Below are 27,855 nucleotides of genomic sequence, written 5' to 3'. Positions count from 1 at the left end.
AACAGTAACAATGAATTACTTTATTTCTGAAAGCTAATGGCTAAATTCACTTTGATTTAGGTTACAGACCTAAGTTTAAAAGGAATGTTTCAGTAAAAACTGTGATGCTAAAGTTTTATTTGTTTTAACACAAAAATACACAGTATTGTATCTGGGCTCTGTATGTCACGGAGAATCGAATCTCAGATTTTAGGGTAATGAATCCATTAACTTATTATTGATCCAGTGGGAGACATTAATGTTACATACACCTATCGTACATATATGCTTATTTAGATAACTTCCTTGTTAATAGACGTAATTCTCCCTCCAAACACTGAACAGAATCTTTCAATGGATACTAAATAACTCATTAATTACACAGTTATCAACTTTTAACTGATTCCCATGTTTATCTTTTACGTTTTTCTACATACTGCATTAACTTTCTAGATTCTTCAGAAGCCTTAGTTTTCATTCACTTTCTAGACATATTAATCATTATCATTATCAAATGCCTCTAGAAACAAAGTTCAAAGTTAAAATATTAAAAACATAGCACAGAACACTGACCTCTTCCTTATGAAATACACCTTTAACAGTGCAGAACTTTTTATGGTTTTCTTTTCTGACATTTTCTACATTAAGATATGTAGATGAAATGATTTCTTATACTTTATCATTACATGCTGTCCAGTCACTGGAGTTCATTCTAGGTTGACGGACGAGCATCTCCACTACTGGCTCTCTTCTAGGTGATCCTCTGGAAGTGATCTTCACAGGAAACCTGAGCTATTTAGTAGGTTGAGTTTTTCAGTTTACTTTTATCTGCCCAATGTACTTTTCAAAGATGATCACTATGGATGGCCTTTCTTTTGGCCACCTGTTCTTCTGGATCTTGTTAACCATATCAATAATTCACCACAACATACAGCTCTTCTCAGCATCTGTTTAGCTTTAGAGTTTGTCCTATCTGGCAATAAGAAATTTCAGCAATACAGTGTCACCTTGAAGAAATCCAATTTTACTAGTACTGAGAAAATAGTGGGTTTTCATATTAATATAAGCTGATCAAAATCTTTCCTGGGTAAAGTAATGTATGACTTTATTCTCAAAATCAATGAATACTCATCCAATTGTCAATCCTTCAGGATATGTTAGTGTTTGACTAAATGTATGTACTCTGCCTCAATGCCAATTACCCACAGATTACATAGAAAAGCTTCCTACAGAGAGGGTAAAGTAATGTATGACTTTATTCTCAAAATCAATGAATACTCATCCAATTGTCAATCCTTCAGGATATGTTAGTGTTTGACTAAATGTATGTACTCTGCCTCAATGCCAATTACCCACAGATTACATAGAAAAGCTTCCTACAGAGAGGGTAACTTCCAATTTATCTCTTTCTGAAATGTTATGTCTGCCTACTGTTTGTGTTGAACCATCTTCTTTCTTTTTTTCTAAATGCAATATCCTACTTTTCATTACCAAATTGAATTGAACAATTAACACTCCTATGAAAAGACGTTTCTAGTCCTGATTTCTCCAAGCCCGTTCCCCTGGCTGTGGTTTCGCTAGATAGTAGATAGGGACAGTGGAAATCTCGTTAATCCATTCATTAATGGATTTAAATGGCAATTTCATTTAAATACAAAATTATTAGCCTAATATTAATAACCTTTCAAGTTGCTCTGGGGCCTATTAGGCCCCACTTTTCGTAGGAGTGTTAAATATGTAGAGCCAGTGTCAATCAGCATCCAGCTAGGTCTTCTACCAATAAACCCATGAGACAGAATGAGTATTCCAAGCTGAACTTCCTTTCATAAATCCAGTTAACTCTTACTTTTTAAAGCCTGGTTAGTTTTTGTTGTTACTCCTATCTGTTGAGCACTAAGACTCGTACTCTAAGTATTCTCCTATAGTTTCACTTGTAATAGTCATGTTTTCCACAATTATCAAGTTCCTTTTTCCTCAATCTTCTGAATGTTTTTATTCTATACATAATTTAATCTACAACTCAACACAATATGCCCTTTCAAGTTACACCAGAAACACCCATTTTCTTATGGTTCATTTGTTTCATTCTGTGATATTAATTATCAAACTAATCCTTTTAGTTCCTTTAGACTATCATCAAAAGGGTTAATGTTTCAATAGTACAGAATCTGATGATCCATTAACTTCTAAATAGGGCCTTTATTAATTTATCTATGAACTTAATGGATTTGATTCACATTACAAACTGAAGAGATTCCTTTAAAGATGTCCACTTACTTTGCTTCAGCCTAATTCTCATATCTTCTTATGTTATGGCATCTATAAATTAGTTACATATCAATGAATCTGTTATTTCATGTTGTGCTCCCAGGCAAGCCTTTTCAAAACTCACACAAGTTTAGCTAAAGCCTCTTTTTCCCTCCATAACCTGGTCCATAAGTTTGCTTTCAATATTTTCTTGTAGTGTGTTATTCTGAACCCATTGGATTAGGCACCTAGCAATACAAGTTGTTATAGCTCTCAACTTAAAGATTTTTTAATATCATTAAAGCTGGTCCATTTAAATGCCTGCCAATATTAATAGTTTATTTTTCATTATTCCATTTGTTCAATCTAGAAATTATTTCAAACTAAACCTTATATGCCAGCTATGGTATCTGTTCATCAGAGATCACTGATTTCTTGATTGAGTGATGATGTTGAATTGACTAGCTGAATTCTGAAACTTTATTTGTTTGCGACATATTTTATGTAGTCAGTCATCTTGAAATTTAGTCAAAGTTCTGTTGGGGGGACACCCAATGGTCAGCACTAACTTTATGGGCTTACCATGCAATATTTTTCATTCATTGTAGTAGACACAGTAAACAACTTATTGTGGCTTAGCTCTATTTTACTTTCACTAAACTAACCCCACTTCTGACCCACTTGGTGAAATATATTCTATGGCTGGGTGGGTTCTTTTGAATTATTTAGACAAAATAATGCCAAGTCCATTATGTTTAATGATAATAAATGAATTTATACCTTTAATAACAATTTTGCTACAGGATGCATCCACTTTTACATAACTTGTAACCTGAGTTCACAAACTTTTTTTTAAACACAAATTGTGCTATTAATATCACGTATGCCAAACTTACACACACAAAAAAAAGTTATATAAAACTTCCTTTCTAGTAGACAGATGCAATTACTCCCACTACTAACACTGAACTGAATAACTCACTGAGCACTTTAACTCAATAATTATTCATTCATTTATGATTAAATAACTAATTCAATTAGTATATTTATATGGTATCATTTTTCTACATTCTGCAAAAAATTTTGTATTCATGAACTTTCCAGATATACTGCATCACCATCATGATTAACTTCCTCTAGCAAACAAAAATGTAAAGTATAATACAAAAAACAGTTTAAAACCTTTTATGTCTCCATTATAATTAACATAAGAGTACATTCATTAGAAAAAAATATAAAATGCAAGCTATAACTTAATATCATAAGCATTTGACACAAATGAGAAAAAAGGCTAATCAATGGAATAAAATACAAACTATTGTAAATGTAGTCATGTTGAATAATAATGGTATCATTATAACAATGCAGAAGTAAATGCAAATAAAACATTTAAATATCACATACTTAAATCAGGAAATCCGTTATCAATTTTTTTCAACATGCGACAATGTCAACTCTATATTTTACAAGATTTAGAGAGCATAAGTTTAGAGATGTTTTAGGTATGTAGAATAGTAGCATCAAAGGATACACGATACACATCATCATGAGATACATGAAGTTATGAGAAGAGATGGATTACGGACTGCTAGAAATATAAACAATCTATGCTTGTAATGGTTGCAATGTTACACAGACATTTATTGTGCATAAACCATTCAACAGTATTGGTAACATCAAAAATCTTTCATAATGCTGAAAAACATTCACATATCAGGAGTTAAAAATTAAAGTTTCAAAAATTATACCTGCAATATACACTCAATGGCTTTAATGTTTCAGTGAGGCTTCAAGTGAAAACGAATCATTACAGGTAATGTGTTCTCCTTGATTGAGTTTGAAATAAATAAACTATATATACACCATACTCAAGGATTATGATTAACAGGTAATCATAAACAAACTTTTCTGAGGGATAATGCTCCATAAGATGAAGCACGTTAAACCCATAAATGATTTCAAAGTAAAAATGTCAGTCTTCTGGAACAATCCATTCAGAGTTTAGGATATGGAAGTGTAAACTTGAAAAGTTAATTTGATCATGAGAGAAGCAGATTAGTAGTCACGAAATATGTAGATGAGAGCATGCCTCAAAGCACAGCAGTATTATTTTAGTTAAAATCAATGCTACACTTATTAGTGTAGTCCTCACTAGTACTAGTCATGCAGCTCATAGACAAATACAGATTTTTTTCTATATGTATATATAAAAGAAAGAGAGAAAAACTATTGTTACAAGATTCAAGCACCCAACCCTATTTACCAGGAAGCAACTCTAATTGACTTACTGTAAGTTCCAAATCTCAGTTCTCATCTCACTGGTTAAAAATAATTTCTTCTCCACAACTATAGAAGTTATGAATAGTAAGATATTACTATAAGATATTAAATTAAATTATAAGCTAAAAGTTAACATTTTCCAATACTGAAAATGTATTTCTGGTAAGTATATATTCCTCAAGCTCATACATATTTTAACCTTCATTTGCCCTCTAGTCATTGGTAAATCTTATGAACAGCATATCAACCTTTCATACCCTTATATTTTTATAATTCTTTTTAATATTTTTTATAATTATTCCACAATCTTCACTTTTAAGAATTGACATATACAAACCCAAATATACAAAACCAGGAATTCAGCAGGGAAAAAAGTGTGGAAAGTGGATGAGAGGAGGTGAGCACCTATCAGAAAAACATTTGCAGTGTTAGAAAAATGTTAATTTCTTAAACAGTACTATATCACTCCCCCATAGGAAATGTGGAAGGCTGTTGAAGGTGCAAAAACAAATAATAAAGTGGAGAGTGACTGCTATGAAAGAAAAGCAGGTATGCCACTATTAAAATACGAGGAACACTAGTGGGGTATAGCACTACTTCTGAAAGAAAGATGCTCTCCACCCATTAAAGAAGATAAAACACGTAGGGTAGTTAGGGCGAGAAGACTGTATATGAATAAGCCTAGCGCAGTTCCACCCCAGCAAAAAATCATCCAGGGGGAGTGTTGTCCAAGGACAAAACAGCATGGAAGCATCTCTCATAATTTTGTAGAATCAATATGCATTGGGAGATCCAGAGGAATGACCCACCTGAAACAGTGCAATGGGTGTCTGCATTTCCCTGTTTTCAAAAGCAAAAACATCTGTATTGTAAGAAACATGGGTCAGTTGGGATGGGCAAAAATCCCCATCTACTTTACTTATGAAGTCTATGAGTGATGGTCCTCAGGATATATGTACATATATATAAGGATCTGAACAGCTAAGAACAAAGTAATATAATGTATCTGGTACATAGCTGATGATCATTCATTAACAAATCAAAATAAGCTAGATAGATGAGCTGCAGAACCTTGCCAGTAAGAGCAACAGAAGAAAGATCACAGAAAACAGAATTTTTTTCCATTGTATGGAGGGCAAAAATAGAAACCCCAAAAAGATTCAGTTCATGATATATAATAACAAAAGGAATAAACAAAATAAAGAAGATGACTAGGACTGGAATGCGAGTAAATATTGAAAGGAAGAAAAAAGAGGAGAAGGCAAAACAACTCTCTGAGTAGCAGATGTCTTTGGAAGGAAGGAATGACTGGATAAATGGGAACATAAAAAGAATGGTAAAGGGTGAGGAAACATTAAATATTAGAACAATGATGATATCTAGCAAGAAGGGGAAGGAAAGAGTTCTTAAGGGAAAGGTAGTACAAAAAGCATGTAGCAACAGGTTTAAAGGAGAATGGGCAAAGACATGAAGAATAACACTGAGATCCCAGTTTGGAAGCACGGTAACTAGAAACAGCAGACAAACTTTGAACAAATAACCAGGCAACAAACCTGGACAAGTGAGAAACTGCAGGACAGAATCCCAAGCAAATATATCACTGGAAGACCAACAATGCAGATACACAGCCAATGAGGAACAGAAAAACAAAATATAGTTTTAATAAATGATTCTTGTTTGTTGTTTGAAGGTGTAAGTTACCACAGTCAATACTTCTTTAAAAAATAAGAAAGTAAAATTTTTAATGCATAATACTGGTGTCAAAATATAAAAACTGCTTGCTGGTCACTATTAAACAGCAGAATTAATAATGAAATTACCCATCGTACAGACAAACCAAAATTTTCTTAAAAATATAACTCCATCTGCTATAAGTATTTCACTCTAAGTTTGCAATTACTGAAAGAGATTAGGCTCAATAGAAAAGTTACAACACTTAAACATCTAAAAATATCTTCACATAGAAGTTTGGTAAAACTGGATAAATGAGTAACAGTATTTTTCAAATAATACATTACAGTCTTTGTACTAAAACTTGTGCATTAAATATACATAAAGCATGATGTTCTTTGTGTAAGGTTACAAAAATGCACAAGAGCAATCAAATTTAGTATTACTCTACAGATGTATTCAGTTATAACAATGTACAATATCAACTAATTTTAATATTTAATAAAATCAAATGATGATTCCAATGTTTTTAAAATGCACAGTAATTTCTGTATAAAGTTAAAAGCAAAATAAAATTTAAAACTCCACATTTCACCTGAACATGCTCCACAATTTTCAGGACATAAGAAAATATCTAGGAAATGTTATTTATAAATTCAATTGAATATATATGTACAATTTGCAAATTTATACAGTGGCACAATTTACAAAATTGATTTCCACTTCTGTGGTATAACAACCTACATATCTATTCAAAATCATTTTGTTTTTAGTAATTTGTAATCACTGTCTTATGTTTAATTACATTTTTCTTTACTTCATTAAATATTTGTACACTGTCTGACTCAATGATACATGAAGAGTTTACTATAAGTTCCACCTAAGTGGAATCACTAGTTTTTAATCCATCAAGAATATTTTTATTTCTTTAATTTGAAACCTCAAATTTCTTCATGTCTGTTGAATATAATCCAAATCATAACTACAAGAAGTTGTATATATTCCACATTATTCCTTTTCTTTAGTTTTAACATAATTACTGAAGTAAATTAATTTTAACTAAGGTTATTTGACAAATCATATTTTTCATAAACATATTACTTATATTGACAATGGTGAAACATATGGCAAACAATCTGATTCCTTTTTCCCTTACTTACTCTCTGTAATTTGATATGTTGACAAATTTTTAATTTATTACAATGTTTTTATGGATCCTATCTATAACATCAGGCTCATAAACTCTATCAAATGCTATATATTTTAAATAATTCAATTCTAGCATTAAATCTTCATTACATGAAAAGATATTAATGACCCTAAAGGAAAAAAAAAAAGAAGATGAAAACAGTAACACAATTTCTGATAATAGGTAAACACAATCTTGCAGGTGGTGGCATGACAAGTGAGAATAGCTTCCTGTACACCAAAGTAGACAAGAAGCCACCCTCTCTTTTCACAGAAACATAAAAAAAACAAAAAAAAAACATTTCTTCAATTCTGAAGAAATTTGCATTCTGGGGCTGATAGAACTAATTAGAATTAATGTACCATTGCCATTCCACCACACCAGAAATGTGTCATACAAATATCTTATCCCATTTTCGTTTTTATCACAAATATTTCTGTCACCAGAGTTTCATCATCAAATATGAAAATTTCTGCTGACAGAGGTTCTGAATGTGATTCATCAACAAACCTATAATTTGTTTATAATTTTGATAACCCACCATAAAATAGCTATTGGTTACAAATAGTTTTGTTAAATTTACAATATCATATATCTCTAAATGTAAAAAAGGTTAATGGCCTGTAACTTATACTTGAAACACTACTTTTATTTGAGTATATAAACAATATTTCCTGCAGTTTTTCTTGTCTCCTGTAGATGGTAGAGCACGTTCTACTAAAAACAAGTTTTTTAGTTTTATATTGCTTTTAACTTTGTTTTAACATTATACAATACATTGAGTATTTTAAAAATGTTAAGAGTCATCAACTGAATCAATTAAATCCATGTACAAAAACTGTCGGTTGAATATACTGAATTTTAATATTAATGAAAAGTTACTGAGAAGCTTTACATAATATCATTAAATTCATTACAAAATACAAGTTTCTTTGAGCAAATTATACATGTTAGACATATTTCACTGCTCTGGACATACAAAATATTAAAAACTTAAGATTATTTCATTTTAATTACCTTTCACTTTTAAGAATAAACATCTTCCTGATTGAACAACCAGAAATTAATAGGTTTACAGTGCTAAAATTTGTGATTTCGTTCCCTGCAGTGGACACAGCAGATAGCCCATTGAGGCTTTGTTCTAAATACAAATAAACAAAATAACGTATTGTGAACCAAAATAGTTTCATTGATTGCTTATAAAATAATCGCTTACTTCTTGAATAACATATTTGGTTACATACATTTTTAGAAGATTTTAACTCCATTATTATTTTGTATGTGCATTGTATTTTTAATTTAGTGTTTTTTTGTATGTTAAATTACAAAATCTTCAGTAAGGAAAGCGAATACTCATTTTTTCCTCCACATCTGTCCTTTCTAATGATGCACAGAATTCTTCAAATGAGATCATTCCGTCTCCATCCATATCTGCCTCAATAATTGTTCTGTCAGCAACACTTGCAAGCTGAAAATAAGTATAAAAAGTTTAACTTTTTAATACTTATAAAAATAAAATTCCCTTCCTGTGTACCAAGTATTCTGTACAACTTACAGGTATAGTTTTAAAATGTTTTAATTTATACACTTGTGATTATCTGCCAATACTTCTCTTCTGAGATCATGAAAATATCAATTTGTTTCAGTTAATAACATACCCTCAACCATTAATCAGCACTTGTAAAAATATTAAAATACAAACTAATGCTTTATGAAAATATAATAAAAAGAATAAAAGTATAATTTACCAGCAGCTCTTACCAACATATCTTACCTACAATAAACAACTTACCTATCAGTAAAATACTTATTATTCCTTATTAATGTGCCCACTTTCAGCAGTTACCCCTTCTGCTATTACTAAGTGCATATAGCATATAAAAAAATTGCATATAAAAATACCTACATGGTGTTATAATTACTATTAGCAGATACATGTCCATAATAAACAGTCATATTATGAGCCACACATCCCTTCTTCTACAATATTATTTATCATTAGATATCTATCTTTCTTTAAAATATACACATAGTAAAAAAATACATACTGTTTCTTTCCAAGCTATACATGTTTCCTTTCTAACAATATGTATTTGCCTTTTCTATATAAATATATCTCTCATATATACTAAAAGCTGATACTGACATGTTCCTTTTATAACTACGAATGCTCAAACCATCAACAAATATCCACCTATCCCTTGTACACCAGTATAACTACCATCATCAGAAATGTATATTTCCCTTCTAAAACAATAAATCTATCATCAACAACATATCTCATCTATAATACACCCATGTCAATTATTGGTAATTACCAACCTGCTCTTCAGATGTACTGGTTCCCACCAACATATGTAGCACAACCAGAAGTTCATTTCGAGATATCTTTTTGTCATCGTCAGTGTCATACATTCTGAAAGCAACTGAAGGCACCAAGAACACATAGAGTAAGTTAAGTTATATTCGTATCCATTCATCTAGGTACAAAATATTCTATATTAGCAAATCATGAATCACAAAACAAAATTTCTCAACAATATTTGCAATGAAATTATTTTAATCATCAAGGTTACTGAGTCTCTATTAAATATACAAATGAAATATGGTTATGAAGGTTAAATTGTAATCATCGTTATGGTCTTAGTAACCTATGTGATCACCTAAATCTAAACAAATAATTAATTACTGTTTTTTTTGTTATTACTATATTCTAATTACTATCTAATTTTTATCCTGTGCTTCATCTGTTAACCTGCTGCCATCTTCAGGCTTATCCTGAAAAGTGCTGTTCTACTGGCTGTAGCAGTCAGGATTTGATTCTGAATTTTCTTCATAGAGAGACACTGGTTAGCCATTCATTCATCTGGAGTATTTCTCTATTAGGACTGCATAAACTAACTCATTTGAATGTGTTAAGGAGGAATATCAAGATTTTCCTTATTTCAATGCTTGGTTAACTAAATGTATTCTTAGTTTGGTAGATATTAAAAGCTTCTTTCATCTTTCTATTTATGGTGATGGAATATTACAAATAGATTAGTATCACAATTTCATATGTCTGTTAATGTAAGTGTGGACTCCAATACAATGGAGGAACAAAAAACAAACAAAAGTTAAATATCAGAAGCATAAAATGACATTAAAGACTCAGGAATTCTAATCTATCTGCAATAACCCATTATGAAATACTAAAATACTGTCCAATAACTTATAAAAATACTAAAATAATAAATAGGACATGAACAATAAATATGAAAAAGAAAATTAATAGAATCTTTCAACATCCATCTAAACACCTAGCATACAAAAATCTGGATACCCTCTGTTGAAAACATTTAAACCAGCTTGATAATTGAAGTCTTAAAGGAAGAATGACTGGAAAGTACACTAGTCTCTCTATGAAGATGATCCAAAATCAGATGAAGGCAACTACCACCAGAGAAACAGTCATTCTTTGGATATTCCTGAAGATGGCAGCAGATTATTAACAAAAATACAGATGGTAAAAATGGGTTATTTATGTGCTGAGGGGACCTCCCAGGAAAGGTTATGGTTCTACAGTTTACCTTTTCTAGAACCCAAGTATCCACTCATGCATTTGCCATTTTCAGTGAGTGACCCAAGAAACTGAGGAGAGCATACAAGTGTATGAGTGGTGTCAGGTAGAGTAAACTAGTGTCAGAATTGGATGTCTTTAATTGGTACTGTCATTTTATGTCTGGCACTGGTGTTTAAATATAGTGCCCTTGAAATCCTGGCTTGGCTACACTGTTCTAGTTTGACAATGTATTATGTCCTCTTGTAGAACTCCATGGTGGGTGGGGTCAGTAAGTACTGATCCTTTTCTTTTTCTCATGAATAACTTAAAAAGTGATACTCAAAATAAAAACTATAATTGGAAAATGACCACACAGGGAAGACTGTTCAACAATCATAACCTCCAACCATTCCTGTGCTTTAATTTTTGGTTCTTCATTCATTGTCTTAGAAAATTTCTATAATATGTGTCTCCCTTTTGCATTCAGAATGGATTAGAGGGATTGGCTCTTTGAAGTCATTCATGATCTGGACACATTCATGGTTGAAACATCTCAACCACAAGATAATGAACTCCTTTTGAGATCAAAGTTCATCAGGGATGTACTTACTGAAGTCTTTTTTTCCCATGCTACTTTTAACTCCTCAAAGGAGTGACTATTAAGATAAATTTCCTTTGGGTTGGGGATTCTAACCAATTTTTACAGCCAAGGTGTTTTGCTTATCTGGCATATCTTTGCTTAAAAAGATGGAATAATGCAGCCAACCAATATTCTTATTTTGATGTTTACATCACCACATTCACCTGCCATAGTCAATGTACCTTATATAAACTGTAAGATAAGGTCCTGTATTCCTAATTCTCTCAAATGTTTCTAATGCCATCAGACCAGACACTCTAAGATATCTTGTCATGATTTTTTAGTAACTGGTATTGCTTCATGTGAGTTCTCACATGGTTCTTCTTGGTATTCATAAAAAATTGACCCATTTCTCTTAATTATCCATTCTTATTCATTTTTTTTCTGGATTTTCAATCATATTGGTACTTGTGGGAACAAGCTTGCTGATACTGATGCTAATTCACCTGCTCTGGCATTGCCACAGTTCTGCCTCTCCCTTTTGTAACTTTTAGCCTATTATCAAGAGAAGGCTTCAAGCCAGTTGACAATTTGGGGCAAGTTCTATAATAACAAACTATTCCAGATAACAACTACTGTTACCATTTAGCCATCTAGCTTCTGTAAAAATCAAAGAGGATTGGCATTGGCTACAGTTTCATAGCTCATCATTTTCTTTTGGAAGAGACTGATCTGTTGGTATATGGCCTTTATGACATTCAAGTCACAAATGCACAACTCTTACTTTTGAACAACTTGTATACTTGTCAGTGATGGCAGCTTTTTAAATATATTTTTTCTCACAATTTACCTCTAACAATGCACAGTGCCATTGACAATAGTGGCACTGGCCAGTCATTTGATGTTTTATATATGTATGCAAGAAAATAGTTAGTGATTAGTGTCAAATGACAGTGATTAAAAAGTAATTAATAACTACTGAATCAATTTCTCCTAAATCACAATATTAATAAGCCAAAAGGCATTTCTATGCTACACATATACAAATAAACAATAATAGTAAGTGAAAATGCATTTCTAAACTGTATATATAAACAATATAAAAAAGACAAAAGGTAATCCCAAACTACATATATAAACTATATGAATAAACAAAATGTATTTCTAAACCATATATGTAGACAATATCCAAAACCATGCATAAAAAGTGTACTTGTTCAACAATGTAAAATAGAATTTCAGAATAATCTGTTCTAAATACAAAAATCAGTCTCACACTTCAGTTTCTCTTCACGTTTTTTTAATTTATTATATTCTTCATTTTCCTTGTTTCTTTGGAACTTTGAAAGTACTCTTATAAACTGCCGAAAATCAATCATGCCATCCAAAGCCTCACTGAAGAAGGCTTGCACTATAAGGTCTCCTAATGGATTTATAGACAACTCTGGGAGCCGCTTAAAATCTTCTCGGCTAAAATAAAATGTAGCAGTAAATATTTCTTTCTTGCAAATTGCAAAATGAGGGGATTATAAATAAAGGTAAACTTAAAACATTAAACCCTATAACTGCAAAAAAAAATCTTACTCTCTGTTAATACATTTCACATTATTTCATTGTAAACTTTAGCTGTAAAGTACAACATTAATTGTAATGGATAGAAGGGTTGAATAACATACAATTTATCCAGTATATAATTTTTTATTAGTGTTGTAAAGACTTTGAACCTCACTAAAACATGTCTTTTTATTCTTTCATTTCTCTCCATTATCATTTAAACATTTAATAGACAACTTCATATGTTTAAGAAATCAACTATGCTGAGATGATGTATGTAATCAACAATGCCAATTATATTATTACACACTCATTTTATGAATAACATTGTAACCCAGCAGTTCAGGTTGAGGCAAGGTACTTTTTCAGACATAACAGTTTTAATTTTTTGTTCTATTAACCTAGAAACATTATAAAGATTACATGTTTTTGATTTAGAGTCAACTGCATTCTAATCAGAGTAGTATACTAACTAATAGTTGGTGCTTCTGAAATTCCTCATTTGCAATTTTCTCCCACAGTTTTGGAACTGGAAGTGACCATATTTGGTAGGTGGATTCAGTATGGCTTACCAAATTTCCTTATCTATATGATATAGTCACTCTACTGTTTTTTTATTTGGTGCACAAAGGGTAGCTAACGTGAGCCAAGAAAGACATCCAGGCATGACGGAGGTTTAAGAGTGGGTTTGTAGGGTTACTAATTTGAAAGTTGCATCACATGTTGTGTTTTTGGCTCCCCCTGAATTCCTGAAGAAGTGTACATAAAAAAAGTGTCTTAACAAGCCAACATTACCAACCTTGACACACATGGAATTGTACCATAAGTTAGTGTCCTAATGAGTTTTGTATGTATCTATATATATATATATATAATTCTTTTGAGGTGGCAATAAATGTATTTGAAGATAATGGAGGAATGTAATCAATACATTGGCACCTCTTTTGAGTCATGTTGTAGGCCTTAGATCCAAAAGCTGAGTACAGGTATGCTAGTGTAAAGAAACAGACTGTTTTAATGTGATCATAATGCTCAAGGAAACTGAAATTATGTACAAAAACATGTTAATTTGCTCATATCTTAAAAGAGTGGCCAAAATAATTTTTATGACTATTCTTTTTTTAAAAAAAAATATAACTGCAGTTGAAACAAATGCATGTGAGATGAGAATGACATACCCTGACAGCATATCAAAAGACAAAAGCTTGTAACTTGTATAATATGATCATTACAGTTATTAAGTATTTGCTAAAAATACACTCCCCCGTCATTATTTCATACTTCACATAATAATACCATTGGACTTATCGATGTACAACATACAATTTTATCATGTACATAACAAGTTTGTAAAACCACAATGAGAGATTCTCATAAATTATCTTATAACATATAAAATGGCCTGCCAAAATATTACTTGAAAATCTTTCAGTTGTTATATGCAAATATTTGAAAATGTTTACCCATATAATTATACATTTCAATCTCTTATGTATTGTAGCATCTAGCACTGAAAAAGAAGTTGAATATACCATTCAATATTTGTTAGCTGTATAATAATTTAAGGTATTTATATCATACTAAAATTTTCAAAATAATCATTTGTATTGAAGATGTTAAATCATCAACTGAATGTTAAAAGATGTTTAGTAAGCATATTTCATTACCAAAACTAGTATTTGCCAGGTCTCACTAACAGTTATGCAGATGTTGTCAAACATTTGTATGAAACATATAGTTCAAGTGATGGCATTGACCATAAAACATCCATTCTTCCAGCAATTTCACTTTAATTTAATTATCAAACCAAAAGATGTGCCAAAGTACTACATCTATGAAAATAAAATGTACTATTAGCAATTATATTACTTTTTTGTTAACTGCATTTTTGCTTTTAAAAAATGTGGTTAAAGTATAAAGTGATTATAAAAATTAGTTTTATAATTTACACTCACCATGTAGTAATCTCTAAGAGAATTTAATAAAAATATAATAAATAGAAAATTTAAACTACCAGTTAACTGTCAACCATAGTAAATGATTTACCTTAAGTTTCCAGTTTTTCCTTTATCTAGAGTTGTGAAACGACTATGAAGTTTGGTAATCTGACTCTTTGTTACTGTTGAAAAAAAAAAAAAAATCTGGGAATTCCATGTCAATACTCAGACATTTTGTTCTTCATAACACATAGACTATCTTTCAAAGTATTGTGAAAACATAATTATTGGCTGGTACAATGGGATTAATAAATATTACTCCTTGAGATTACAAGAAACTGTCCTGCTTCATACACAACATTTAAAGATCAAAGCTTTTGGTCTATTCACTAAATTTGGATATGAAATGTAATGACCTAGATAGCTTTTATATATTACTGAATACAATATAATTAAATACCTAAAATATACTGATTCAAAATTATTACACCAATTTTGTTTTTAACATTGACATCATTATACATTATCTAAATTTAATACTTTATATGCTATCCTGAATGTAACAATATAACTTATAAAAAAACTTACAAAAACAATTCACAAACAGATATAATCTTGTAATATAATATACTCTTAGCATCTTTCAAATAAATAAGGAGAAAGAGCTAGAATATGCTATCCACAAGTAGGGTCTGGAGGATATAAATGACAGAACAAATGCTACAGTAAAGAATGCTAGGTAAAGTATAGTCTTCATAGCTAATGAAGGGTAGATATGAGGAGCTGATTATTATGTACAAAGCATTCAAAGAATAGAGCCACAATAACTTAATTCTGTCAGAAAAACTACTAAAATGTAAATGTGGGAATTAAATTACAAGTAGGTTGCTAGGGCCACATACTAGAATTAGTTTAATATGTAAGGTAGAGCAGGTTGGCTAGATGGATTTAGGTGATCATTTTGATAATAAAGCACCCTCAACAGATAATATTTCCCAAAGGTTTTGAAAGAGGTTTAAGATAGAATATGTGAACCATTTGCTTTTTTTTTTTTTTTTTAAGTCCTTAGATAGTAGGCAGGTTCCAAGACAAATTTAGCTTATTTTACTCCTCTTTTCAATGCTTGCCATTGCCAGGTGGTTAGGGTGCTTGACTTGCAATTTGAGGGTCATGGGTTCAAATCCTTGTCTCACCAAATATGTTCACCCTTTCAGCCATGGGGGTGTTATAACATGATGATCAATCCCACTATTCATTGATAAGAGATTAGCTGAAAAGTTGGCACTGGGTAACAATTACTAACTGCCTTCCCTCTTGTCTTTCACTGTTAAATTAGAGATGACTAGTGCAGATAAGCCCTCATGTAGATTTGTGCAAAATTAAAACAAAAAACAAACAAAAACTCTTTTTAAAGTAGGTACCAAAAACTGTTCCAGTGGTTATGTGCCTGTTTGTCCTATATCAGTTGTGGGAAAGTTTTTAAAAGTCTGGTAAAAATGCTTTGCAAAGTAATATAATAAAATTTATAATTTTGTTGGATAGTTAGCATGATTTCACCAGAGGAAAATCTTGCCTTACAAATCTTTTGACATTTTTTTGAAGAGACTACTGTTTATGTAGATGAAGGTAAGAGTATGAATGCAATTTATTTGGTTTCCAAAAAGCATCTGAAAAGATACCTCAAAAATTGTTTTTTAAAAATGTTATCTATGCATGTATGGAGAAGAGAATGGCTCATTGAAAAGAAGATTGTCTGGATAGAAGAAAACAAGAGGTTGTTACAAATGGAGTTCAATCAAACTGTTTTAATATCACTAGTGAACTTCTTCCAGGCTCATTGTTGGGACCTGTTCTCTTTTTGACTTACCAGACAGATTTACATAGATGAGAAAATGATAAATAGATTAGTTGATGATATTAAAGTTCTAGATGTTTGTAAGGAGGATGCTACTCCTCACGCGCTTAGCCATGCCAGGCCTTATTCTAAATCAAACCCTATTTTTTCATATCTACCCTTCTCATATTATATTCCTAAATCTTCAATAAAAGTTAGATTTATTTCCAATTAAGTGAAAACAATTATAAAATAATAAACTATTTTATTAAATAAATTAATTAATATTTTATTTGTTATAATTAAAAGTATAAGTAGTAATAAAAATAAGCATTTTATGGATGATAAAAAATAACCTATTTGAGAATAATTAAATAATGGTGAACAAGCTAAAACTATTCAAACATTTGATTTTATTACTTCACATATGACAATTCTTTTGAAAGACTTAATTTCAATTATTAATTTACTAATAAAAAAATACTGCAACCATTCCATATTACTTGAAGAAAGAAATTTTATCTCTAAAATCATAAGATATATTAAGTTTCTGTATTTATAATAACTACATAATATTTCAATAATCAAGTATTTAAATAAGTAATAGGAGTGCCAATGGGCTATGTATTCTACTTATCTAGCTAATTTTTTATTCTTAGTTTTATGAAAATAAGTTTACATCATAAATTCAGAACTTTTTGCCTTAACTAATAGATATATTGAAAACTTAATTGGTATAAATAATCTTCAGATAAATAATTTTATTAACTAAATTTATCTGGTAGAATTTAATTGAAAATACTTCAATTTTTGAATTAGAAGCACACTGCTTAGATGTAGAAATTAAAGTGATAAATCAAGATAAACATTTTAATGTCTTTGATTAAAAAAAAAAAAATTTTTCCAATACATGACGTGTCCTTTCTTGGTAATATTATGGCATCTTCTACCCATACAAGTAATAACTATTATAAAGTCACAGTTGTTCAGATTATGTAAAATTTGAAATAAATTACAATATTTCATTACTAATTGTGAAATATTGATACAAGAATTAATATTTAATGTATTTAATAAAAGAACATTACATAAAATTATTAAAATATTTGGTGGTAAATATAAAAATGTATTACATTTTTAATTCCTGCTTGCTTCTATTTATATTTCACTTGAAACTTCTGATAAATATGTTAAATCTTTAATATGGTCATTTAAATATTATGGTACTGCAATCCAGAGCCATATAATGGTCAACCCTAATCACAGTCATTTTGGCTGTCATAAATATTTCCATCTCTTTGATATTTGTAAAACATCTGCTATTGTGAGCACTCATAGTTAGGTCAATTTGACTTGTGGTCATATGTTTCCCAATCCAAGGTGGTCTCTTTGAACTAAGTATTAGGGCCATCCAGGCTGACTTTCACCTGCTGCTGCCCACTCGCGACTACAGTTTGTTATTTATTTCTAATAGCAAATACAGCAAATCTGCAAGTTGCTGATATTTTGGGTTTGTTTGTTTTCAATTTCATGCAAAGCAACATAAGGGCTATCTGCACTAGCCATCCCTAATTTAGCAGTGCAAGGCAAAAGAGAAGGAAGCTAGTCATCACCACCCACTGCCAACTCTTGGGCTACTCTTTTACCAACAAATAGTGGGATTGATTATAATATTACAATGCCATCAAGGGATTAAAACTTGCAACCCTCAGATTACAAGTCAAGCATCCTAACCACCTGGTCATGCTGGGCCCTGACATATTGGAATAAGTAGTACACAATCTAGATCTGTTCAGTCTCACACAATCATGCTTTTACAAAAAAAAAAACTTCTATAATTTTCACTATCCTCACAAATACTTAGTACAGAGTTGACTGCAAGTGGTTAGTCCAAAATCTAGCCATAACAATAGACATTTGTGCTCTATGCTTACTTTAAATGGTTCTATACAGTTTAAGGTCTAGTTGTTTTTACTGAAAGAAGAAAATGTCCACTTTCTTTGAAAAAACAACAAATCCAGTAACTACTGTAAGTTAAGAAATGCTATTTGGTTAGTTTTTCCTGTTCACAGGTGAACTAAATGTTGGGGTGTATGGAATTAATTAACATGGTTGAAGAAAGTAAATGTGTATTTTGTAGATATGAATCCAGCAATTGTATCTTAACATATCTGTTCCAGTATAGTGGTGGGTGTAAGGCTGAACTGATTGTTTGAGATTCAATCTGTGTCATGAAAATGTTGGCTGGAACTAGCAACACAGGATTGCCCATACTTAAGTCATTTATTTGTAGGTAGTTTTGGTCATTGAACATGTAGTTAGTTTTGGTGGTAATGAATTCTATAAGGGTTGCTAATTGGTTACTGGGGGTGTGTATTAATGTGTTGGAGCCCTGGATATAAAGTTCTAACGCAACCTTGCAGGCTTCAGTAGTTGGGACTTCTATGAAGAGGAAGATTACATCAAAACTTGCCATTAATGCTTTTATGGTTTAGTTGATTTAGAATAAATTTAAAATTAAAAGAATCTTTGAAAAAGAAGCCAGCAGACATGACATTTAGAAAATGCTTATGCTTTGTATTTACCAAGGTTGTAGTTGAATGATTCATAGGTAAACATTATGGGTCATAGAGGACAATCGGGTTTGTGAGGTTTGGGAATGCCATATAGTTGTGGTGTGCATGAGTAGGTCCTGTGTAGGTAAGAATAAGGTTTTTCTGAGATTGTGTTAGTTTTTTACAATTGTACTAGTATTTTGTTTAATTGTTTTTTTCCTGTGTTTTTGTTGGATTTGCGTGTAATAGTTTAAATTTGTTTGCATCTGATAAGATGTTATTCATTTTTTTAATGTATTCATTTGTGCTCATTATAACTATAGCATTGTCTCTATCTGCTTTCAGAATTTTGATGTTGTCTTGTTTTAGGTTGTTGATAGAATTAATATCTTTTCATGTGAGGTTGTTTTTTTGTGAAATTATGCTGATGGTTTTGCATGAAAATTATTTGAAAAAGAATATCTGCCACAACAAGAAAACTATTTAAACTAAGGTGCCAACAACAGAAAAGATGCCAACATGATGAACCATCAACCAACCTCATAATTAACAGATCCGACTGACAATTAAACACTGATGAGATGCATCAGCTCAACAAAGGGCTCAACTTTGTAGCAACACCTAGACATATTTCATCTGTCAAAATGAAAGGTTATCTGGAAAACTTAGCTGGAAGACTAGTGATCCATTCTACATAAACTGGAAACACCAACGAAACAATGGAAAACAACAACTAGAAAGAAGAGAACTTCAACAACAATTCCATCATCAACCAACAACCTAACTTTCCAGGTAGAACTGATAACTTCTATTTCCCCAAAACACCTCAAAACAGTATCTTAAACAACTTTTTCAAAGAATTTTGAAATGTCGTCCAATGAATCATTTAACTACAACATTTGTAAATATATAGTGTGGGCATTTTCTATATATGTAACGTCAACTGGCTCCTTTTTTCAAAGACTCTTTTAACTTTAAATATGTTCTTAATCAAGTAAATCATAAAGCCTTAATGGATGTAATTACCCTCTTCACAGAAGTCCCAACTACAGAAGCCTGCAAGATAGTTTTAGAACTTTGTAACCAAGATTCCAACCCATTGGTACACACCCCCAGTAACCAATTAGCAACCCTTATAGAATTCACTACCACTAAGACTAACTTTGTGTTCAATAACCAAAACTACCTACAAATAAATGGCTTAAGTATGGGCAATCTTGTGTCATCAGTTCCAGCCAACATTTTCATAAACACAGATCAATTCGGCCTTACACCTACCACTGTAGAGGTACAGATATGTTGACAACACAAATGTTGGATTCACATCTACAGAGAACACGTTTAGTTTTTTGCAACCACATTAACTCAATACACCCCAAAATTAAGCTCACCCATGGAAAGAGAAAACTAATCAAATAGCATTTCTTAATCTGAAGATCACAAGAACAAATACACACAACTCAAAACTGAAATCTACACAATAATCACCTATACAGGACTATACATTCTCTGAGAATCAGCACAAAAAACACAACAAAAATTAAACATACTAAGAAACCAAATAAGCACAGTCACAAAACTATGCTCACCTGATAAAACTGATAAAATCAACAAAATAAAAGAACACTTTATCAGCATCAACAAAGTTCCTCCAAAAACCATTGAAGAAATTATACACACACTCCTAGATCAACAATACAGCCAACAATAAACAATAATAAATACTAAGAAACAACAAACTACAAAACCTTACCTTGCTGCATACCATATGTTCCTGATATCAACAAAGAAATAACCAACATTTGGAGAAAACTTATACAACACCAGCATTATTTATAAAATATAATACAACAACTGCCATGACTTCTATGTTGGAGAAACAAGTAGAAAAATGGAAACCAGATTTAAAGAACAAAGAAAAAAAATACCTTCATACATTTTTGAATAATGCAAGTTGAATAAACACATCATAACCATAGAAAACAACCAGATAATAAGTAGGGAAGCAAATATAAACAAACACAAGATCAAAGAAGCCCTACTTATACAACAACTCAAACCAAAATTAAAACAATGTAAAAGAACACCTTTATGCTTATACTGATTAATAACCTAACATCTAGCTGCAACGCCCCCTACAATTCAGTACCCACTTACACTATCGTCCTTAAGACTTGTGCCCGCTAACAGTCAGTTGCAAACTCTTTCTTTATTAACCTGAAGATGAACTAAGGTCAAAATGTTGTTCTATACGTTGTTTTAATTAAAGTTTTAATACCTTTACCACCTGTCTTTAGAATACAAATTAATATATTACTGATGTAATATTTTTTAACTGTACACACACACGTATCTAATGCAGAGATGTCTATCTCTCTGTCTGGTGTCAGCCTGGCATACCCAGATGGTTAGAGTGCTTGACTCAAAATTTTAGGGGCACTGATTCAAATCCTTACCCCATCAAACATGCTCATCCTTTCAGCCAAGGGTACATTATGTGACAGTCAATTCCACTATTAACTGACGAAATAATAGCTGAAGAGTTGGTAGTATGTGGTAATTACTAACTGCATTCCCTCTAGCCTTTCACTATAAAATTAGGGACAACTTACACAAATATCCCTCATATAGCTTTGCATGAAATTCAAAAGAAACCAAACCTGTCTGTGGTCTTGATGCTACAACTTGTTCTCAAGGTTGCTGGTCTAAATCAATTTCAATAAAACTTCGTAAAGGAACTGAGGTGAGCCACACAAATATCAAATTTAAATGTATAATGCATAGGATGAATAGTTCTATTTTAACAGACATTTAATGTTTTTCTATGTGAAGCCAATGTCAAATGAAAGTGACATTAATGTCAGTCACAGCAAAAGTACCAGCGAGACAAAAAACAAAAACAAATTACAAAATATTCATAAATACACAAAAGTAATACATACATATATTCACATACATGCAAACAAGAAATAAAGTATGTCATTTATAATTGATACTTTTAAGGTATGTGTAAAAACTAACATTTGGTCCAAACCAACAACAGAATATTTTACTTTGCTCTTACTTTATTTTTTACCTTTATCTTCTTTTAATTTTGCACTAAATACTATACTTTAACAGATAAATGTATATATATATATATATATATATATAAACTGAGGTGAAATCTGTCTATGTTAACAAGTTTGCATTGTTAATATCCATGTATCACCTGAACTACACTTATAAATTATAGTTGCTCTTATGTTCTTTAAAAAGTATTAAATGTTATCAACCTTACACACAAGAAAAAAATCACTTGTACAAATAATTAATTGTTGTCACTAGATTGTAGGACAAAAAAAATGAGGATGACATTCAGTAACAACTAGAATGTTGTACTGTCAAAATGTTTCTGGTCCATATTAAACTCCAAATTACACAATGAACTATCTGTACATTGTTCAGTAAGGGTACAAAACCAGGATTTTGTGTTATGAGCCCTCATAATTACATCACAGTACATACTTGATTAATCAGTAAGGTGTGAAAATATATTCAAAAGTGATCGCAAAATATGAAATGTGACTTATAAACTAGATTAATCAGTAGGGTAAGGTACATATTTGTGTAATCAGTAAATCACATTACACAGTTAAGTAATCAGTATGACACAACACACAATTATGTGATTGCTAGGCACGGTATACACCCAAATTATTTTTTCCTTGTGTTTTTTTTTCCCAAGTTACAAGATGGGTCTAATGGTTTATTTATGTGTGAAAAACATAAACATGGAATTTATCTTTCTAACACTGTTTGAAACTCAGTACTATAGAAAAGCAATAATTAATTTAGTAATTTCTTTAACTCATAGTCTCATTTACTATTACAGTGGTATGACAAGGAATTATAAAAAACTTTTATAGAACATTCAAGCAAAAAAATACGTTAATTAAACAATAGAGATTCAGTTCAAATAATACTTTGAAACCTTTACTATTGACACTTAAGGCTGTGCATATATAAAAAAGCAGAACAAAAGCACAGATGTTAGATTTACAAGAAAACAGAAAATTCACTCAAATAGCCCATTTGTAATTATTTTCTTGCCAGCCTATACCAGAAACATCCTGTTATATTGTAGTATACTAAAGAAGGTATTGCTAAGGTTGAAGTGTCAATGTGTTTCTTCTGTAACTTACATAAGTTAAAAAGCCCATGATACTAATGTAAACAATGTTGAAGTTAGCTATCTTACAAACATATGGTATTTGATTATTTTTTTTTTAAATAACTAAATAATGGGGGAAACTAGAATTACCAACCAATAACATACATATCAGATGACTGTAACATATAGCTACTCAATGTTTTATTCAAATACCAGGACATTTAGGATTATTTTTTAAATAAGTGATCATGTTTAGAACAGACTAAACACGAATACCAAGAGATGTTTTAAATTGACACTGAATATTAAGATGGCTAAATAACTACAGTGCTCGTCTCTCACGTGGAGGTCTCGCACATAAAGAGGGAAACTGTGTTTTTAAGTTTTTTTTAATGATTAATCTTTCTATACCGTTATAAATTAAATCCGGAAGTTGAGATATAGCTTAAATTAAAAGATAGCATGTTTACAGCATCAAAGATGTCTAACACTATCCATGATATATATTATAAACCAAAAACCTAAATTGAATTAAGAATAGTTAAAAAAAACTGCGAGAAAATGTGGATTAAAAAGAGAGAATAAAATAAACAAATTGACAGATAGCACAAAGAAGTCAAAAGAGCTTAACACGGTCAAAAGAACCTCGGCCTGGCATGGCCAGGTGGTTAGGGCGTTTGTCTCATAATTTGAGAGTAGCAGATTCAAATTCCGGTCACACCAAACATGCTCGTCCTCTAAACCATGGGGATTTTATTATAGTATAGTCAATCCATTATTCATTGATAAAAATAGTAGTCCAAGAGTTGGCTGCTAGTGGTGATGACTAACTGCCTTCCCTATAGTCTTACACTGCTAAATTAAGGATGGCTAGCACAGATAGCCCTCGAGTAAATTTGTGCAAAATTAAAAAACAAATGAACCTCCTGAAGTATCAAAGTGAAGAGGGAAAATTGATGTTAAAATTTTCGTGAAAATGACCTCTGATTCCCCATCCTGCACCCTGTGCTTTGAACAGGTACATCAGGTAATTTCATGTATATTCCTTAATGTTCTACAAGTGAATTAGACATTTTTTCTTTATCCTGCATGATAGAGATTAGTTGCAACTAATGAATAGTACACATAACCACAGCAACTGAAGAGATGTTCAATTTATTTTTTTTATATAACTGTTTAGTGCATATCACATCATGTTTATAATGCTGTGAAAATCACATTGCACTAATTATAAATCAGTTCACATGGAGAGGAACACTCCTAGATCCTGTTTCCACATGGGGATACCCTTTTATTAAATCATTTACCACATACATCCTTTTACATATATAAACCTGTTAAAACTAATTTTGCTGTAACTAACATCCATTACTTTTTAGTTCCTTTAAAGCATTGTTTGATAAGCAAGATATACAAGTGCCTATACTGCCCCTTTTTTCTTTCTTTTTTTTATCACTACTGTATTAAGTGTTATATGCTCATCAAGATAAGAGATTATTAAAATTTAAATCTTTTCTCAAAACTAATACAATGTAAAATTCAATACATTTGTTACTGGTCATAACACACATACAAACACATGAACAGAAAATGAACCACAAATTATAACTTACATTGAAGCTTGATTTTTCTTAAACCCTTATCACGGGCAGCTAACCTATACTTTTTTTTTTTTTTTTTATCAAGATTCTGGTCATCCTCACAAATATACAAAAATATGTTTTTCATTATAGACTAATTTACCATTCCAAAGCACAAATATCTTTGTAAAATTATGCTTGTTGTTTGTATACTGCACTTAGTAACCAATCACTGCACACACACACACCACACATGTACTTACTATAGCCCTCGAGTAGCTTTGTGCGAAATTAAAAAACAGACAAGACAGATATTCAGTCTATTATATATGAAGACAAAACATTCAAGTTGATTGATGCAATGCCTATGGATTTTTAAGGAATCAGACAGTTCATACAGAGTTTGGGAACCATCATTCTGGTATACTTGATGGATTGTGGAATTTCTGTGAGGATGTGATTTGTACATGATAGTATAGACTATAGAGTGATGCCTTTAGCAACACAAACTCACTGCTGGATCAATGTTAAGATTCACAACTGTCAGATAAAGCATGGCTGGACATGTAAAGACTAGAATTGTTTTAACAAAACATTCTTACGATGCAGTTGTGGAAACCTGTTATGATGGATTATACACATCAACATGTTATAAGTGATTCATCTAGTAAATTATTATTAGCTGTGCATATCCGTTATTAGTGTGTTATAAGTAAGATCATTTCATCTTTTATCCTTCGTTTATCTTGTTGATAATGTGTTTTTCTTACAACAAAGCCATATTGGGCTATTTGCTCAGTCCACCGAGGAATATCGAACCCATGATTTTAGTGATGTAAATCCATAGACTTACAGCTGTACCAGCAGGGTGCTTGTTGATAATAAACTAGTGGCTACATGTCATCTCCATATGTATAAAGAAAACAATTTTATGCATAAGACATTAAATACTAACTGTATAGAACTGAAAAAAGAAAAGGTTTGAAATAAGTGGCCAAATACTTTCACTAGTCAGGAAGATAACTATCACAATTTACACTGACTTCAAATCCTGCTAATCATTATGCACAGCTCCCCACCCAGTACCACAGTGTTATATCTGAGAACTTACAATGCTAGAAACTGGGTTATGATATCCATGGTGGGCAAAGCACACTGTACTGCTTTGTTTTTGACTTCAAACAAACATTATGTGCAATGATCACTGCCCCTCATGCAACGCTGACAGTAAAATGACCAATGAACTCACATCCTACTAATGAACACAGTGTAATTTGATAACCAAGACGTAACATTAGTCACTTTGTGGTACCATTAAAATAATGCACGAATATTTCAAACATGTTAAAATGAACTTAATGAGTTGAATTTCTGTCGCTGAACAGTAAACGTGATTATTGCCATTGAATGACTTAAGTAAACGGTAATGCTGTTTTTTTCTGATGTGGTTTGAATGTTCAAATCAACTAATATTTAGGTTCAAATATATTTAATACACAAGAATAGCATCTTCCTCAATAAATCAAGTTTGTCAATAGAAGCTATAATTATAAAAGGCATGACTTACTGTTTCATCAGATCCTTAGCTCACCTATTAGTCTAAAAATGTTTCATTTGTTTACTTAGTGATGTCATTAGCATGAATAACAATGAACCATTATTTTCTACAGCGTGATTTCCACCTAAACAATATGGCGTTAACCATCGCTGCCTAAACAGTTTTAGAAGAAAAGTTTGACTTTCTTATTCTTACTTCACAGTATAGACTAACAATGTTATCAAAACATACAATTTCATTTTAATTTCTAGTTATTTCAAAATTAAGTTTACCCAGATGTTTGGGAATATTTGTTTTGTTTTTAAGTGTGAGCTTGTTACACCTTTGGATATAACTACAATTTAAACTAGTAAATAAAAAAATTCCTAAATTTATCATATACTACTCAATTTGAATCCAATGACTATCATCAAATAAAACTTCCCCATCAACAAACTTTTCACATTGATCTATTTTACAAAGTACAAAAGAGATTTTTGTAAGAAAACTAACAAATAAATAGCAATATTACTTCCTTTTGAACAAGTTAAGAATCATATTTTGCATAAAAGGGATAGGCTATATTTGTGTTAAAATACATTTACTAATTATGGTACAAATAAACTTACATCCTGTTTCTTTCTTGATTTCTTCTATTTCTCCTAATTGGAGCATCAAAGACGATTTATTACCCATTTAAGATGAAATTGCCAAAGGTGGCTTCCAAATTCTGTACCACTGTACCCTATTCAAGTAGCTAGTTACTCTTGTAATCTCTTCGTAACTGCTTTTATGGCTAACTTTAAAGCAATAATTCTGAATAAATTAAATATAAAATCGTGCAAAACACGACAAACTGAAAAACAACAGCACACATTTAATATATGGTACAAATGACAAACATATAATGTAGCTTACGTACAAAACGCCAATTCTACGTCACTTTACTCTTGCAACACATGCAATGCAATAAGAAAACAAAACCGAAGTATGACGACACTTTGTAGAATGGACAGCAACTGCCTGTTGTGAAGACACAAGTGCAAAAAACGTCGTTTCAAAAGTCTTCCACCTCTCATCCTCTACACTTGCGTTTCCACAACAGGTAGTTACCTTCTATTCTACGAAGTTTCATCACCGAAGCATATTTTACTTGCAGATCTACTGAACATGCGTATACAGCACAACTCAAAAAGTCATGACAAAATATGGGAAGTA

At 31.2% G+C, this 27,855-nt stretch overlaps 1 protein-coding gene across 1 annotated transcript; it reads right to left on the bottom strand.

The window, feature by feature from the left end:
- Positions 1–2,980: 2,980 nt before the first annotated feature.
- LOC143222748 (calcineurin B homologous protein 1-like) lies at positions 2,981–27,855 on the bottom strand. The gene is made up of 6 exons (XM_076449685.1): positions 27,267–27,855; positions 15,088–15,160; positions 12,764–12,957; positions 9,689–9,792; positions 8,720–8,834; positions 2,981–8,507 (listed from the first exon to the last, which is right to left on the bottom strand). The coding sequence occupies exons 1-6, from the start codon at positions 27,331–27,333 to the stop codon at positions 8,380–8,382; spliced, it is 681 nt and encodes a 226-aa protein (XP_076305800.1). The 5' UTR covers positions 27,334–27,855; the 3' UTR covers positions 2,981–8,379.

Source organism: Tachypleus tridentatus, chromosome 8 (genome assembly GCF_004210375.1).
Source record: "Tachypleus tridentatus isolate NWPU-2018 chromosome 8, ASM421037v1, whole genome shotgun sequence".
Lineage (NCBI taxonomy): Eukaryota > Metazoa > Arthropoda > Merostomata > Xiphosura > Limulidae > Tachypleus > Tachypleus tridentatus.
This window is presented reverse-complemented; position numbering and strand designations above follow the sequence as displayed.